Source organism: Mustelus asterias, chromosome 6, assembly GCF_964213995.1.
Source record: "Mustelus asterias chromosome 6, sMusAst1.hap1.1, whole genome shotgun sequence".
Taxonomy (NCBI): domain Eukaryota; kingdom Metazoa; phylum Chordata; class Chondrichthyes; order Carcharhiniformes; family Triakidae; genus Mustelus; species Mustelus asterias.
This window is the reverse complement of record NC_135806.1, coordinates 127601126-127619843: the sequence shown is the minus strand read 5'-3', so window position 1 is coordinate 127619843 and position 18718 is coordinate 127601126. Positions and strand designations below refer to the sequence as shown.

At 45.3% G+C, this 18718-nt stretch overlaps 1 protein-coding gene across 5 annotated transcripts in view; it reads left to right on the top strand.

The window, feature by feature from the left end:
* Positions 1–18718, top strand: part of wdr17 (WD repeat domain 17) — a 105312-nt gene that overhangs the window by 35806 nt on the left and 50788 nt on the right. For all 5 annotated transcript variants that reach the window (XM_078215459.1, XM_078215458.1, XM_078215457.1 and 2 more), the window contains 3 exons: positions 1586–1716; positions 9112–9237; positions 15714–15869. In XM_078215459.1, coding sequence (XP_078071585.1) covers positions 1586–1716; positions 9112–9237; positions 15714–15869 — 413 coding nt within the window. The remainder of the gene's footprint in view (positions 1–1585; positions 1717–9111; positions 9238–15713; positions 15870–18718) is intronic.

The following is an 18718-nucleotide window of genomic DNA, read 5'->3' as shown; positions in this document are numbered from 1 at the left end:
GTTACGCAGAGTGCACAAACAAGTCTGACTAGCTAGGCCAAGCCACACCTGTTCCAGCAACATCTGACCCATTCAGTTCACATTCATAGTTCACAAATTATCCCCCCAACAGGGTTGAAAAGTTGCCCCTTCAAAATATGCCAATGTCCCCCTCCCTGGCACTGATTCCTGCATGAGAACAATGGTACGGGGAGTCTCTTTGGTAGATTTTTGATAGGTTTTGGTAGATTTGGACACCTGGAAAAGAATGGTTCAATCAAGCAGATGCAGCATGGATTCATGAAGGGAAAGTCATGTTTGACTAATTTACTGGAATGTTTTGAGGATATACCGAGTGCGGTTGACAGAGGGGAACCGGTGGATGTGGTGTATTTAGATTTCCAGAAGGCATTCGATAAGGTGCCTCACAAAAGGTTGCTGCAGAAGATAAAGGTACACGGAGTTGGGGGTAAAGTGTTAGCGTGGATTGAGGATTGGCTATCTAACAGGAAGCAGAGAGTCGGAATAAACGGGTGCTTTTCCGGTTGGCAATCAGTGACGAGTGGCCTGCTGCAGAGATCGGTGCTGGGGCCTCAACTATTTACCATATACATAGACAATCCAGAGGAGGGGACTGAGTGTAGGGTAACAAAGTTTGCGGATGACACAAAGATGAGTGGGAAAGCAAATTGTGTGGAGAATGCAGAGAGTCTGCAGAGAGATTTGGATAGGCTAAGTGAGTGGGCAAGGATCTGGCAGATGGAGTATAACGTTGGTAAGTGTGAGGTTATCCACTTTGGAAGGAATAATAGTAAAATGGACTATTATTTAAACGGTGAAAAATTACAACATGCTACTGTGCAGAGGGACCTGGGGGTCCTTGTGCATGAATCACAAAAACTCAGTTTGCAGGTGCAGCAGGTAATCAAGAAGGCAAATGGAATGTTGGCCTTTATCGCGAGAGGGATGGAGTATAAAAGCAAGGAGGTCTTGCTGCAACTGTACAGGGTACTGGTGAGGCCGCACCTAGAGTACTGTGTACAATTTTGGTCCCCTTATTTAAGAAAGGATATATTAGCTTTGGAGGGGGTACAGAGAAGGTTCACCAGGTTGATTCCGGAGATGAGGGGGTTAGCTTATGAGGAGAGATTGAGTAGACTGGGCCTGTACTCATTGGAGTTTAGAAGGTTGAGGGGAGATCTTATAGAGACATATAAGATAATGAAAGGGCTAGACAGGGTAGAAGCAGCGAGGTTATTTCCACTTACAATGGAAACAAGAACTAGGGGGCATAGCCTCAAAATACGGGGGAGTCAATTTAGAACAGAGTTGAGGAGGAACTTCTCCCAATGAGAATCTTTGGAATTCTCTGCCCAATGAAGCAGTGGAGGCGACCTCGTTAAATGTGTTTAAGTCACAGATAGATTTTTAACCATTAAGGGAATTAAGGGTTATGGGGAGCGGGCGGGTGAGTGGAACTGAACCCACTATCAGATCAGCCATGATCTTGTTGAATGGCGGAGCAGGCTTGAGGGGCTAGATGGCCTACTCCTGCTCCTATTTCTTATGTTCTTATTCCCGCCAAAATGAATCCACTCTTTTTCAGACCGTGCAATGGCATCGGGTGCTCCACCCCTGCTCTGTGGGAAAGTGTCCCGAGATATCAAACAGGAGCTGGATAAGCTCACAAGTAACGTGCGGGTGAAGAAACTGAGATGGTTCTCCGAATGTTTGTCAGTAAGTCTTTTATCCTTCATTGCGAAACCTCGTGTAGTGCAGAATTCGCTATTAATTCAGCAATTAGATTCGACCTTCATTCATCGGCTCTTGGTTAAGCAACACCGCGATTTTAAACTTCTCATCCTTGTTTTCAAATCCCTCCATGGCCTTGACCCTCCCCATCTCTGTAGGTTAGGGGGATTAGCGGGGTAAAGATGTGGGAATACGGGAATAGGGCCTGAGTGGGATTGTTGTTGGTGCAGACTCAATGGGCTGAGTGGCCTCCTTCTGACTGTAGGGATTCAATAAATTCTATGATTTCTATGAATTTCCTCCAATCTCACAACCCGCCAAAATATCTACATTCCTCTAATTCCAGCAATTTGTGCATTCCTGATTTTAATTGCTTCCCATTGGTGTCCACACCTTCAACTGCCCAAGTTCTCAAATGCCCTCCCTAAATCGCTCTGCCTCATTTTCCTCCTTTAAGACACTCGTTAAAGCCTACTTCTTTGATCGAGCTTTTGGTGATCTGAGTGTCTCCTTCTCTGCTTGGTGTCATGCTTTGAGTTATAACACTCCTGTGAAGCACCTTGGGATGTTTTACCGCATTAACAGTGCTACGTGAATACAAGTTGTTGTTGGTGGAAAGTCTCTCCTGGCTTTGCTTTTCCGCAGCGTTTATAGACGCAGCAGCCGGGATTTTTCTGGCCTATTGGATCCGGGGGCAAATCCTGTTGTGGCGCTAACTCTCACGAGAGGACCATAATGGGATTTGCACTGGGGAGAACTCAGAATGAGACCGTCCCTCGCCCTGCCTGCAACGTGATCAGGTTAACCTCCAGCGAGGGCATGATTCTCATCAACTTAAATATATTTAAATATTCCTTAATGGCGTAGCGAAATACCTTCCAGAGACGTCAGGCGCTTCCACCTTCCCCCTCACCTCCCCAGCATGATGACCATGCCAGAGGCGCTGAAGTCAATGCAGTTCCTAGGTGGTCAGGGGCATGGACTGCCACCTGGCACCCTGGCAGTGCCAAAGTGCCAGGTTGGCATTGCAAGGTTGGCAGTGACAAGGGGTGGGGTCAGGGCCTGGGCGGCGATGGGTGGGATGATTTTACCAGCGACACTACATTGGTGGAGTGTGGGGAGCAGTGGGGAGGGGGGAGGGAGATATTACACGGTGGGGTGAGATTGACAACGATATTACATGGGTGGGGGTGTGATTGCTGCCAATAATAGATGGGGTTGGGGAAATGATGGCACTGACGGCCCCCTCATATTTTTTGACAAAATGTCAGAAGGTCTGGAGAGAAAACCTGTCTGTTTCTCTGGGGAGAAACACGCCGGTTTTCAGTCAGAACCTGTCACTTTGCCATCCTTCACCACCCCTCCCCCAGTCAGCCAAGTTCACTTGCCAAAGTATTTCACAAGTTGATGCTGGGCCTCTATAATATTGCTGCAAAACTGAATTCCTCTCTCCACTCTTTTAGGAGAGTATTTATGTTACACAGCTTAACTCTTCTGCTGAACTAGATCGTGAGGGAATCCGAATGAATGTCTTAAGTGTAATTTAAAAGTTGTTTAAATATAATTGTTTCCCTGGCTTTCCTCATGTGTTGCAACACTGAGGAATCAAGGAAGGGACCAGAACCAGAGGGCAAGTCCCGTGTAAAAATTATCCTTTAATTGGCTGGACAGACTTTCATTGCTCAGAGAGGGACACCAACCATGTCTTTGCACAGAAAGCAGTTCCATACCTAGTTCAGTAATAAGGAGTGCTTTCATATGAACTTTAATGCTTATTTTATTTAACTTAAATAGAGGCCTTTATTTATTGAAGGTTAATAAATACTATTGTTATATTCAGACACGACTATTTCTAAGCTCTTCTGGCCAGTCTTCCATCTTCCACTTTCAGTAAAACTCAACTCATTCAAAACTCTGCTTCCTACATTGTGACTCACGCCAAGTTTCATTCACGCATCAACACGAACCTCTTGGTCCAGCAACACCCTGAATCTAACATAAGAAGAACATAAGAACATAAGAACTAGGAGCAGGAGTAGGCCATCTGGCCCCTCGAGCCTGCTCCTCAATTCAATAAGATCATGGCTGATTATTTTGTGGACTCAGCTCCACTTACCCGCCTGCTCACCATAACCCTTAATTCCTTTACTGTTCAAAAATTTATCTATCCTTGCCTTAAAAACATTTAATGAGGTAACCTCAACTGCTTCACTGGGCAGGGAATTCCACAGATTCACAACCCTTTGTGTGAAGAAGTTCCTCCTCTACTCAGTCCTAAATCTGCTCCCCCTTATTTTGAGGCTATGCCCCCTAGTTCTAGTTTCACCCGCCAGTGGAAACAATCTCCCTGCTTTTATCTTATCTATCCCCTTCATAATCTAATATGTTTCTATAAGATCTCCCCTCATTGTTCTGAATTCCAATGAGTGTACCCCAGTCTACTCAATCTCTCCTCATTTAAAATGATGGTCCCTGTTGGCAAATCCTCCAAGGGCTCGCTCCTTCCTATCGCTGTGGATAGATAGATCATTGGTTTATTGACAAATCATCATGGCAGAATTATGATGATGATACAGAACAAGGAATCATAATTCATAATGTAGGATTTTTAAAAATTCATTCATGGGACATGGATGTCGCTGGCTGGCCAGCATTTATTGCCCATCCCTAGTTGCCCTTGAGAAGGTGGTGGTAAGCTGCCTTCTTGAATCGCTGCTGAAAATGTTCTGTGGGTTGACGCACAATGTCGTTAGGGAGGGAATTCCAGGATTTTGACCCAGCGACTGAAGGAACGGTGGTATATTGATACAGATTACATGATTCCGAACATTTCAGTATGCAAACAATTACAATAGAATGCAAAAGAGATACCATAGAAATGGGGATAGCGCAGAGGAAACGGCATTGAGATCGAAAACTATCGTACACACACACAGCACCTTGTAAATGTGCCTTTTCTGTTCTCCCTCCTGTCTCAGCTCTCCTTTGTATCGAAGCACACAGCTTTTTCATCCTAACTTCCCTTTTGTTGGTATTGCTACCAGGTCAACGGTCACCAGGTCACATGGATCATCACCTCTTCTTATTTAAGAAAATTACAATTCATCCTTTACAATTGATGCAAACTCGTTAAGAGTCCTTTCCAAACATTCCAAGAAACAGTCCTGCAGACATCTTAAAGAGACTGCAAATTCTCCTACTCCACTGCCTCTGGGACAAACGCTGTCACAGGGATAATGTCACCGGAGTGTTCAAGGTATTACGGGAAACAGAGAGGATGAGTAGAGGGAAACTATTTCTCTGGCTACCAAGTCTAGGATGGGGGGAACATAGTTTAAAATTTAGGGCATGAACTCTCAGGAGTGGAATGAGAAAATAGAGCGACACAAAACCAGTTCAAAACGATCAAATCCCAGTAAAAAATCAGTGATACCGGTGCCAGTAACAAGTTCCATTTTAAGGTCCACAAGATCAGTTTGGACATTTTTTTACTAGTGCCCTTCATTTCTAGGTTCTGCTGGGTTTCCCTTCTGAGAAAGGGATTTGGAATTTATCCCAGAGAGACTGCTGCTGGATCAATTGTTAATTTTCAATCTGAGATTGATAGATTTTTGTTAACCAAAAGTAATAAGGGGTATGGGGCCTAGGCAGCTCTCGGGAGTTACACTTGTTGGGTACCAGGTATATTATGAAGCCCGATTCTCTATTTTGGCATTAATGTGAGGATAAGATGTTTCATAGAACATAGAACATAGAACATTACAGCGCAGAACAGGCCCTTCGGCCCACGATGTTGCACCGACCAGTTAAAAAAAAACTGTGACCCTCCAACCTAAACCAATTTCTTTTCGTCCATGAACCTATCTACGGATCTCTTAAACGCCCCCAAACTAGGCGCATTTACTACTGATGCTGGCAGGGCATTCCAATCCCTCACCACCCTCTGGGTAAAGAACCTACCCCTGACATCGGTTCTATAACTACCCCCCCTCAATTTAAAGCCATGCCCCCTCGTGCTGGATTTCTCCATCAGAGGAAAAAGGCTATCACTATCCACCCTATCTAAACCTCTAATCATCTTATATGTTTCAATAAGATCCCCTCTTAGCCGCCGCCTTTCCAGCGAAAACAATCCCAAATCCCTCAGCCTCTCCTCATAGGATCTCCCCTCCATACCAGGCAACATCCTGGTAAACCTCCTCTGCACCCTCTCCAAAGCCTCCACATCCTTCCTGTAATGTGGGGACCAGAACTGCACACAGTACTCCAAGTGCGGCCGCACCAGAGTTGTGTACAGTTGCAACATAACGCTACGACTCCTAAATTCAATCCCCCTACCAATAAACGCCAAGACACCATATGCCTTCTTAACAACCTTATCTACTTGATTCCCAACTTTCAGGGATCTATGCACACATACACCTAGATCCCTCTGCTCCTCCACACTATTCAAAGTCCTCCCGTTAGCCCTATACTCAACACATCTGTTATTCCTACCAAAGTGAATTACCTCACACTTCTCCGCATTAAACTCCATCCGCCACCTCTCGGCCCAACTTTGCAACCTGTCTAAGTCTTCCTGCAAACTACGACACCCTTCCTCACTGTCTACCACACCACCGACTTTGGTGTCATCAGCAAATTTGCTAATCCACCCAACTATACCCTCATCCAGATCATTAATAAATATTACAAACAGCAGTGGCCCCAAAACAGATCCCTGAGGTACACCACTTGTAACCGCACTCCATGATGAATATTTACTATCAACCACCACCCTCTGTTTCCTATCCGCTAGCCAATTCCTGATCCAATTTCCTAGATCACCCCCAATCCCATACATCTGCATTTTCTGCAGAAGCCTACCATGGTGAACCTTATCAAACGCCTTACTAAAATCCATATATACCACGTCCACTGCCTTGCCCCCATCCACCTCCTTGGTCACTTTCTCAAAAAACTCAATAAGGTTAGTAAGGCACGACCTACCTGCCACAAAACCATGCTGACTATCACCTATCAATTCATTACTCTCCAAATAACTATAAATCCTATCCCTTATAATTTTTTCCAACATCTTGCCGACAACAGAAGTGAGACTCACCGGTCTATAATTCCCGGGGAAGTCTCTGTTCCCCTTCTTAAACAATGGGACAACATTCGCTAACCTCCAATCTTCTGGTACTATACCAGAGGCCAACGACGACCTGAAGATCAGAGCCAGAGGCTCTGCAATCACTTCTCTTGCCTCCCAGAGAATCCTTGGATAAATCCCATCCGGACCAGGGGATTTATCTATTTTCAGACCCTCCAGAATATCCTGCACATCCTCCTTATCAACTGTAATACTGTCTATTCTACTCCCTTGCAACCCAGTGTCCTCCTCAGCTATATTCATGTCCCCTTGCGTGAACACCGAAGAGAAATATTGGTTCAATGCTTCACCAATCTCCTCCGGTTCCACACATAACTTCCCTCTGCCATCTATAACTGGCCCTAAACTTGCCCTAACCAACCTTCTGTTCTTGACATACCTATAGAACGCCTTAGGATTCTCTTTAACCCTATCCGCCAAAGTCTTCTCATGTCCCCTTTTAGCCCTTCTAAGCTCGCTCTTCAACTCCCTCTTAGCCAATCTAAAGCTTTCTAGTGCACTACCCGAGTGCTCACGTCTCATCCGAACATAAGCCTCCTTTTTCTTTTTAACCAACAAAGAAACTTTTTTGGTGCACCACGGTTCCCTAGCCCTACCAATTCCTCCTTGCCTGACAGGGACATACCTATCACAGACTCGCAGTAGCTGCTCCTTGAAAAAACTCCACATGTCGGACGTTCCCAGTCCCTGTAATCTCCTAGTCCAACCTATGTTTCCTAATTCTCTCCTAGTAGCCTCATAATTACCCTTCCCCCAGCTAAAACCACTGGCCCGAGGTTCATGCCTATCCCTTTCCATCACTAAGGTGAACGTAACCGAATTGTGGTCACTATCACCAAAATGCACACCAACTTCCAAGTCTAGCACCTGGTCTGGCTCATTTCCCAGCACCAGATCCAATATAGCCTCACCTCTAGTTGGCCTGTCTACATACTGAGTCAAAAAACCTTCCTGCACGCTTTGAACAAAAACTGACCCCTCTAACGAGCTAGAGCTATAACAATTCCAGTCAATATTAGTCAAGTTAAAATCCCCCATAACAATTGCCCTATTACTTTCACTCCTAAGCAGGATTGACTCCGCAATCCTTTCCTCAACCTCTCTAGAACTTTTAGGAGGTCTATAAAAGACTCCCAACAGGGTGACCTCTCCTCTCCTATTTCTAATCTTCACTCAAGGCGCAATTCTACCGACAAACCTGGGAACTTCATCAAAACATTTCTTTATTTATTAACACAGTTTAATTACAACAAATTAATTAGCTTAACTTCTAACAATTGAATAATATTCAAACATGACAAGACATAATTCTTAACTGCTAACCTATCACTATGAGTTCCAATCAAGCAATATTTCTCTTATAGATTTAGAGCCCTCTTTAAAATTATTTATCAAAACACAGGCATACTTGCTTTGAATTAGAATGCCAGGCTTGGAGCTTTCAAAAATCCTTTGGAGAGAGGGACACTGCTTCCTTCTGGCAGCCCAAGCAGCAACTGCTTGTATTTTAAAATGAAAATGAAACTGTTTTGTTCCTGCAAGCTTAGCTCCTCCCATTAACCACGTAAATCTATCTCTGTCAATCAACCTAATCAAAAACTCACCTGACTCAGCATAGCTAGTCTAAAGTCCCAGGAGAACCTAAATTAATAGGAGGTACATTAACTCTACAAATTAACACACTGGCTAAAATCAGTTATTAACGTGTTTCCCAGACAGATCGACTCTTGTAACAAAACACTTCCTCTTGAAGTAAGCCTAACAAAGTAGCACAGTATCATCACTTGTCGGCATGGTGGTACAGTGGTTAGCACTGCTGCCTCACAGCTCTAGGGACTTGGGTTCGATTCCCGGCTTGGGTCACTGTCTGTGTGGAGTTTGCACCTTCTCCCTGTGTCTGCGTGCGTTTCCTCTGGGTGCTCCGGTTTCCTCCCACAGTCCAAAGACGTGCTGGTTAGGTGCATTGGCCATGCTAAATTGACCCTCAGTGTACCAGAGTGCATAGGTTAGAAGGATTAGTGGGGTAAATATGTGGGATTACGGGGATAGGGCCTGGGTGGGATTGTTGCTGGTTTAGCCACGATGGACCGAATGGCCTCCTTCTGCACTGTAGGGTTTCTATGTTTCTACATTTCTATCACATACTGCAGATCAACCCTGGTCTCCCACGGTAGAACAAGCTCGAAGTGTCATGAGGCCTAAATATTTGCCTATGTTCTTTCCAGCCCCCGGGAGGCAGTAAGAACCTGTGGGACTTGGTGGCTGTGTTAAAGGACCAGGACGACAGCCTGCTTCCACAAAACTACTGCAAAGGAATAATGCACATGAAACATCTGATCAGGTTCAAAACTGTAAGTAATGTTTGCAGAGGGCTTAATCGCACTGTTTCAAATTGAATCTGGTATCTCAAATTATAGATAGGCTCACAAAGGAAGGTATTTGACTACTGTTAAAGTAATTAAATAAGGAGGGGATAACGTGCTGTGATTCCAATATCAGCAAGGTCGGGAGTGACGGATGTGGCTTGGTTTTCTGCATTACGATTGAACGCAATGAACAGACTAAAAAATTGAATTCTTTGGCCTGTTATTTTTCATAAAACTGTATTTACTACTAAGTGTGTTCAAGACAACAAATTGATCCACAAGAGAGCTAGGATATCATTTCACATTCAGAGGGGGTACAATAACGAAGTGATTATGGTGGCACGGTGGCACAGTGGTTAACACGGCTGCCTCACAGGGCCAGGGACACAGGTTCGATTCCAGCCTTGAGTCACTGTCTGCATGGAGTTTGCACGTTTTCCCCATGTCTGCGTGGGTTTCCTCTGGGTGCTCTAGTTTCCTCCCACAGTCCAAAAGACGTGCTGGTTAGGCGCATTGGCCATGCCAAATTCTATCTCAGTGTACCCGAACAGGCGCCGGAATGTGGCGACGAGGGGATTTTCACAATACCTTCATTACAGTGTTAATGTAAACCTACTTGTGACATGAATAAAAAAAACTTTATGTTCCATTTTGTTATTTGTTCCTGGAGTGTCAGTGTCACTAGCTAGGCAAACATTTATTCGCCATTCGTCATTGCTCTTGAGAAGGTTCACATAAGTCTCCAAGATTATGAGGGGCATGGACAGAGAGGATAGTCAGAAGCTTTTTCCCAGGGTGGAAGACTCCATTTCTAGGGGGCATAGGTTTAAGATGTGAGGGACAAGGTTTAAAGGAGATGTACGAGGCACGTTTTTTACACAGAGGGTGGTGGGTGCCTGGAACTCGCTGCTGGGGGAGGTAGTGGAAGCGGATACGATAGTGACATTTAAGGGGCGTCTTGACAAATACATGAATAGAATGGGAATAGAGTGATATGGTTCCCGGAAGGGTAGCGGGTTTTAGTTCAGACAGGCAGCATGGTCAGTGCAGACTTGGAGGGCCGAAGAGCCTGTTCAAGTGCTGTAATTTTCTTTGTTCTTTGTTAAACTGCCAGAGACCATGTGGGTGACAGTAGCAGAGGCTGCTGTCCATCGATTCAAGATTGACGTCTACTCGCGGACCCAAGTTTCTGCCCTGGATCTTCACGTGACTGAACAGGTCAATTCTCGACCCACAGATCTTTTGGCATGTGGGTAGGACGTACTTCAAGATAGTGGTCCCCAGAAAGCAGGATTTGCTTCCTCTCCCCTCCTCTGCTACCAGTCTGCCCAATCATTGAGACATTGGGACTTAAAGTCTGATGCAGCTTGATGGACAAGGTGACGCCATTTTGAACAATTGGCAGCAAGCTGCTCCCAGTCGTTAATGTCAATGCTGTCACGCTTCACAGGGACAAATGATTTCTTTGTCCACCCTTGGAACATTGGCCATTTGAGATTTGAAATCACAGGTCCCGGAGGGGGAAATACTTTTCGACTATCTGGACACAGTTTCCATTCCATCAAAGTTGACTTAACAGGAGTTTTGCCTGAATTCTAGTACAACTGGCTTCAAGAAGGACCTTGCATTTGTTGAGTGGTCCTGCCATTGAATCTGGAGGATGTGGCTGAAGCATTGCTGATAGAATTTCTCTCATGGTCTTGAGTGTTGCTGATACACAATCCGAATACCACTGCAGTACAGAGGTGCGGTGACAGCAACTGCTCTGTGACTCTTATGTTGATGTGTGGATTTGATTTGATTTGATTTATTGTTGTCACACGTATAGTATACAGTGAAAAGTATTGCAACAAAAACAGAAAATGCTGGAAAATCTCAGCAGGTCTGACAGCATCTGTGGGGAGAGGATCGAGCCAACGTTTCGTGTCCGGATGACCTTTTGTCAGGACTCTGAAAGGTGCTGTTTCTTGCGCGCTATACAGACAAAGTATACCATTCATAGAGTAGCAAAGGAGAGGGTGCAGAATGTAGTGTTACGGTCATAGTTAGGGTGTAGAGAAAAATCAACTTAATGTTTAGTGGGTCCATTCAAAAGTCTGACGGCAGCAGGGAAGAAGCTGTTCTTGAGTCAGTTAGTACATGATTTCAGACTTTTGAATCTTTTTCGTGGTGGAAGAGAGAATATCCGGGGTGCGTGGGGTCCTTAATTATGCTGGCTGCTTTGCCGAGGCAGTGGAAAGTGTAGACAGAGTCAGTGGATGGGAGGCTGGTTTGCTTGATGCACTGGGCTTCGCTCACGACCCTTTGTAGTTCCTTGCGGTCTTAGAAAGAGCAGGAGCCATACCAAGCTGTGATACAACCAGAAAGGATACTTGTAGGAGTAGTAAGAGACTGAGCTTATGCAGCTGATCCAGTATTGAATCTTGTTACCAGCTGTTGAAACTTTAAGAGCGAGCTGGCTATCAGTGTGTGGAATGTGCTCAACACATTCCAACGTTTCTCCTTCAACACATCTGGGAGGTGAAATATTTGGCTGAGCAGGTATGAATTGATATGAGTTTTATTTTGGCAACATTTATGTACAGGCCCAGATTCTTGTGAAGACTTAAAGAGATCGGGAATGTCTGGCAAATCTGGTGCAGAGTGGACAGTGACACTGCAGTCATCCACAAACTGCAGATCATGTATGTCGATGATGGTCAGTTTAGATTTGGCAAACAGGAGGCTGAGGTTAATAAGGTTAAACATAATGAATATTCCACCATCATCAGCTTATTCCCAGACCCTTGACTGCAATGAAGAAAATGTTTTGTTCTGACCTTAATGATGTCCTCACTGCCATCCCAAAAGAAGAGACCATCCTTCCAGTAAACTTTAACTCGAGAGCTGGCTGTGATCCCGATATCTGGAACAGAATCATTCCAGAAAATGGGGTGGGAAAAACCAGTCTGAAAGACATGCTGGTTAGATGGATTGGCCATGCTAATTTCTCCCTCAGTGTACCCGAACAGGCGCCGCAGTGTGGCGACTAGGGGATTTTCACAGTAATTTCATTGCAGTGTGAATGTAAGCTTACTTGAGATGCTTATAAATAAACTTTAAACAATGCAAATCGCATCAACTTGCTGACCAGGTGTGCTCAGCGTGGCTTCATTATATCTGACACTCTCTTCTGCCAGAAGGAGAAATACCAAGCCACGTGGGGGCATCCTAGATCACAGCACTGCTACTTCCTGGATGATATCAGAGACCTCAGTGATGTCCGCATCACTCAATCCATGTGGGGGACTGATGCTGGACAGATCAATAACTTGTTCAATTGGTGGTGAAGATCTATCCAGCACCAAAACACTTCAAGAGGAAGAAGATCAATCTGGATAATCTTCACATAGCCAACTTGATTCCAGAACAATGGAATCAAATAAAGGCAGCTGTACTAGACTCCTCTGACCATTGGGTCCGAGCCCATCATCGTCACCCGGACTAGTTTGATGAAAATGATGCTCAAACGTTTGACCTCTTGGCGCAAAGCGATCAGCCTTCATTGCCGTCCACAACAGCCCAAAGATCACAAGTCAAGCAGGCAGCATTGCGATAGCTCCATCCAATGTAGATCCAGCCACAGTGCTGTTAGCAAGGTGGTTCCAGGTTTTTGATGCAGCAATAGAGAAGGAACGATGAGTGATTTGGAGGGGAAAGTGTTGGTGGCAATGTTCCCACGCACCCATCTTTTAAGGTGGCAGAGGTTGTGGGTTTGGAAGTTGCTGATGAAGGAACCTTGGCAAGTTGCTGCCATGCATCTTGAAGATGGTACACACTGCTGCCACTACATATGTGTCAGTTGTGTAAGAAATTACTCTTTAACATAGCAGATGTGTTGCCAGTCAAGCTGGCTGCTTTGCGCTGGATGACATTGACCCTCTTGATTGTTGTTGGAACTGCGCACATCCAGACGAGTGGAGAGTATTCCATCACATTCCTGACTCGTGCTTGTGGAGAGTCTTTGGAGAACTAGGGGCTGAATTACTCACTACAAAATTCCCAGCCTGTGACCTGTTCCAGTAGCCCGTCTGGTCCAGTTGAGCTTCTGGTCACTCGCAATTCCAGCGTACTGATGGGGGATTCAGTGATGCTGATGCTGCTGAATGCCGTGGGGAGATAGTTAGATTCTCTCTTGTTGGAGATGGTCATTGGCTGGCACTTATGACTGGACTAATGATCTGGAGACACGGGTTTGAATCCCGCCATGACAGCTGTGGAATTTAAATTCAATTAATTTTAAAAATCTGAAATAAAAGTCAGTATCAGGAATGTTGAGAACCAATCAACTAAATTGTCATTAAAAACCATCCAGTTCTCTAGTGTCCGTTAGGGAAGAGAATCTGCCATCCTTACCCTGTCTGGCCTGCATGTGTCTCCAGACCTACAGCAATGTGGTAATTGGAGTCAATCACTAGATTGATTCCAGAGATAAGGGGTTTGTCGTCTGAAGAGAGATTGAACAGTTTAGGCCGATACTCTCTGAAATTTAGAAGAATGAGGGGAGATCAAATTGAGGTAGATAGTTAAAGTTTATTTATTAGTCACAAGTAAGGCTTACATTAACACTGCAATGAAGTTACTGTGAAATTCCCCTCGATGATAAAGATGATATAAGATGATGAAAGGTATGGATAAAGCAGACATGCAGCAGATGCTTCCTCTTATGGGGCACTCTAGGACGAGAGGTCTTCAGATAAGGGGTAGCAAATTTAAAACAGAGTTGAGATAAACTACTTCTCCCAAAGGGTTGTGAATCTGTGGAATTCGCTACCCCAAAGTGCGGTGGATGCTGGGACAGTGAGTAAATTTAAGGAGGAGGTCGACAGATTTTCAATTGGTAATGGGTTGAAGGGTTATGGGGAGAAGGCAGGAAAATGGGGATGAGGAATATATCAGCCATGATCGAATGGCGGAGCAGGTTCGATGGGCTGAATGGCCTAATTCTGCTCCTATATCTTATGAACCCATGGGGTGTGTGTGCGTGGTGGTGTCATGGGGGTGGGTTCACCATCATTAACTACCCTCTGAAATGGCCCAGCAAATCATTCAGGTGCACAGAAGAAGATAGCTCACCATCACCTCCTGTAGGGCAGTTAAGGATGGGCAACAAATGCTGGCCTTGCCCGTGACACCACGCCCTGTGAGTGGATCAAAAGAAAGTGGGTTCTCCTAAAGCCTGATATCACTGCAGGTCATCTCAGCTCTGTAGCTGACATTTCTGCATCTTCCACCCACTTCCTGAAAGGTTAGCCAGACCAGTTCTCAGCAACATCATAGTCAGTATATATTTTTTAAATTCCTTCTCAGAAGTTGGGTGTCACTGGTAAGGGCACCATTTGATGAGCATCCCCAGATGTTAATGATGGTGAACCCACCCCCATGACACGCACACACACCCCACCACCACCTCAATGATGAGCCAATTGACATCCTGCCACTGGGCACTCTCTGGGAATCTTGCATCACCCCCATTAGTCCTCCAGCTTAATTGGGGAAGATTTTGTCATTTTCCAGGAATCCTCTCCCACAATTAAGCTGGTACAGCCACAATGGCACAAACCCCACAACCCGTCCTCACTACCCCAAGCCATGGATGCATTAAATGCCACCCCAATTTCTCTTTATTGCTCTTGCTTTTCTTAATTAAAGTACATAAGAACATAAGAAATAGGAGCAGGAGTGGGCCGTCTAGCCCCTCGAGCCTGCCCCACCATTCAACAAGATCATGGCTGATCTGAAGCGAATCAATTCCACTTACCCGCCTACAATCAATTCTCATCAAGCCATCTAAAGCTGAGACAGAATCCACCAATGCACCCTCATCCTTGATCTAACGCACCCTGTAATCCTCCCACAGGGCAGACCTGAGGATGCTGGTGGGGAGGAAGCTGGGTGGGGGGGCAACAGTTCAGTTGTCCGACACAAAGGGGGGGTTGCATCGTCACAGTGGTAGAAAAATATGATGAGCCAATCGTATAAAACAAGCGCATTATTCAAAATTAATCATAGAATCATAGAATCATACAGTGCAGAAGGAGGCCATCTGGCCCACCGAGTCTGCACTGACCACAATCCCACCCAGTCCCTATCCCCATAACCCCATGCATTAATCTAACTAGTCCCCCTGACACTAAGAGGTAATTTAGCATGGCCAACCCACATAAACCCGCATATCTTTTGGACTGTGGGAGGAAACCGGAGCACCCGGAGGAAACCCACGCAGACATGGGGAGAATGTGCAAACTCCACACAGACAGTGACCCAAGCCGGGAATTGAACCCAGGTTAAGAGATACACAGAGAAATGGAACCATTGTAATATTGAAATGTTTATCTTTCTTACCTGTATGTCCACTCTTAGGCTTGGCTTACTGATTAACATTGACTATCATATGTGAATCATTTATTTGTTCTGGTTAGTCGAAAGCTCAAGAGTTAACAACTGTGAAGATGTCCAAGTTTGGAGGTGGGGTTGGAGCACCCAGCAAGGAGGAGCGACTGAAGGAGGCGGCTGAGATTCATCTCCGACTGGGACAGATCCAGCGATACTGTGAGCTCATGGTGGAACTCGGTGAGGTAAAGTACTTGACACCGACAATCAGCGGGGAATTGATTGGCGACGTGGTTGGTGAGGAACTCATACGCACCTCACGTTTCCACATGGCTTCACCAGAACCCAAGGAAAATGGCTATTTTGCCATCTTTACATTGTTTTTCTGAAGTTTCAGGAGATCAGGAAAGCTCTGTGTAAATTCGACCAGTAAGAAGTCTCACAACACCAGGTTAAAGTCCAACAGGTTTATTTGGGTAGCAAAAGACACTAGCTTTCGGAGCGCTGCTCCTTCGTCAGGTAAGTGAGAGTTCTGTTCACAAACAGGACATATAAAGACACAAACTCAATTTACAAAATAATGGTTGGAATGCAAGTCTTTACAGGTAATCAAGTCTGAAAGGTACAGACAATGTGAGTGGAGAGAGGGTTAAGCACAGGTTAAAGAGATATGCATTGTCTCCAGACAAGACTAGTTAGTGAGACTTTGCAAGCCCAGGCAAGCCGTGGGGGTTACAGATATTGTGACATGAACCCAAGATCCTGGTTGAGGCCGTCCTCATGTGTGCGGAACTTGGCTATCAATCTCTGCTCGGCAACTCTGCGTTGTTGTGTGTCGTGAAGGCCGCCCTGGAGAACGCTTACCCGAAGATCAGAGACCGAATGCCCGTGACCGCTGAAGTGTTTCCCAACAGGAAGAGAACACTCTTGCCTGGTGATTGTCGAGCGGTGTTCATTCATCCGTTGTCATAGCGTCTGCATGGTCTCCCCAATGTACCATGCCTCGGGACATCCTTTCCTGCAGCGTATCAGATAGACAATGTTGGCCGAGTTGCAAGAGTATGTACCATGTACCTGGTGGAGAGACTGAAGGACTAAATTCTACCATTGAGGCCTCTCTCATCAGTGGGACCTTAGTTTAAATTGATCCATTTGCGTGGGTTTCCTCTGGGTGCTCTGGTTTCCTCCCACAGTCCAAAGATGTGCGGGTTAGGTTGATTGGCCGTGCTAAATTGCCCATAATGTCAGGGGGATTAGCAGGGTAAATGCATGGGGTTATGGGGATAGGGCCTGGGTGGGATTGTGGTCAGTGCAGGCTCGATGGGCCAAATGGCCTCCATTTGCACTGTAGGATTCTATGATTTCTCTAGATGTAAGATAAATGTATTCTTTCTCTGGTAGCTGGGTTTAAATATAATGAATGTGGACCATGTTAATGCCGGTCCCTCCGGATCTAATACACAAACTACCTGTCATTTGGTGCAAATTGACACTAATTGAATAATACTAATGCAATTAACACAGATAACTTCATGAAATGTTGCAGTCATGTTTGGTGCAGTCGCATATCTCTATTGGGACTGAACTGTGTGTTGAGAGTTAATACGTGATACAACTATCCTGATTGTGGTACTAGCTGTGAGGCTATTCTGTATTTCCGCACAAAATTTACCGACCTCAATGCCTACCAATTCATTCAAAAATGTCTTAACAACTGACCGCAAAACAGTCCGTTTGGCAAATCTAACAAACAGCTGAGTCCTCTAGGGGCGGGATGGTGGCACAGTGGTCAGCACTGTGCCTCACAGCTCGAGGGACACAGGTTCGATTCCCAGCTTGGGTCACTATCTGTGTGGAGTTTGCGCGTTCTCCCCTTGCCTGCATGGGTTCCCTCCGGGTGCTTCAGTTTCCTCCTACAATCCAAAGATGTGCGGGTTAGGTGCTCCTTAGTGTCTGGATGCATAGGTTGGAGGGATTAGCGAGGTAAATATGTGGGGTTCCGGGGATAGGGCCTGGGTGGGATTGTTGTCGGTGCAGACTCGATGGGCTGAATGGCCCCTTTCTGCACTATAGGGTTTCTATGATTTCTATACCAATTGGCAGCTGGTTGCATGAGAGATGTTTGAAATTGCTCTGAGCTTGGAGAGGAGAGAATCAGCCAGGTCTTCCTGGGTGGCAAGTGTGAATGTCTAGGTGCAGGGTGAGGGTGTAGTTGAGTGCGGCATTGCTGTCTGGCATGATTAAATGGCAATGCCACTTTTATTGTCTTGTCTCAGCCGGAATGAATAGCCACCTAACTGGGTTAACAAAGAGTGCTTGGCAGGAATAAATATAAACCACATAGGCCATAGCCAAATAGAATAGGAGTATTTTCAGAAGAGGGGAAATCCTACTTACATTAAATACAAAGATTTTGTCCATCACTATAGCGATAAGGAGAGGCTGGACAAACTAGCGTTGCTTTCTCAGTGGAGGCTGAGGGAAGGCCTGATAGAAGTCTATAAACGTTTGAGAGGCGTAAAGTGGGTTGACAATCAGAATCTTTTTCCCAGAGTTGAAATGTCTAATACTAGGGGGCATGCACTTAAGGTGAGAGGAGGAAAGTTCAAAGGAGATATGAAGGGCAATTCTTTTACACAGAGAGTGGTAGGTGTCTGGAACACGCTGCCAGGCATGATGGAGGAGGCAGATACGATAGGGGCATTTAAGGGGCTTTTAGATAAGCTCATGAATATGCAAGGAATAGTTAGAGATACGGACCAAGGGTAGGCAAAAGGGATCAGTTCCATTTGGTGTCATGTACAGAACAACATCATGAGCCGAAAGGCCTGTTCCTTTGCTTTACTGTTCTATGTTCACTCTCCAGACTTCATATTTTGATGATAGATGCAAAAATACTTCGAGAAAAATATTATTTTTTATTAAAACATGGATGAAAGATATCTACTCATTTCCCTCTGTAGCCATCCCACAGCTTTCCCTGGGGATTGCACCTTGATGTAGAAGGTAAGATGCAAATAGTCGTTTGGTAGGACAGGGCTTGAGTATTGCTGAAAGAAAGAGACATGCGGTCAAAACTTTTCATCTTTCACTC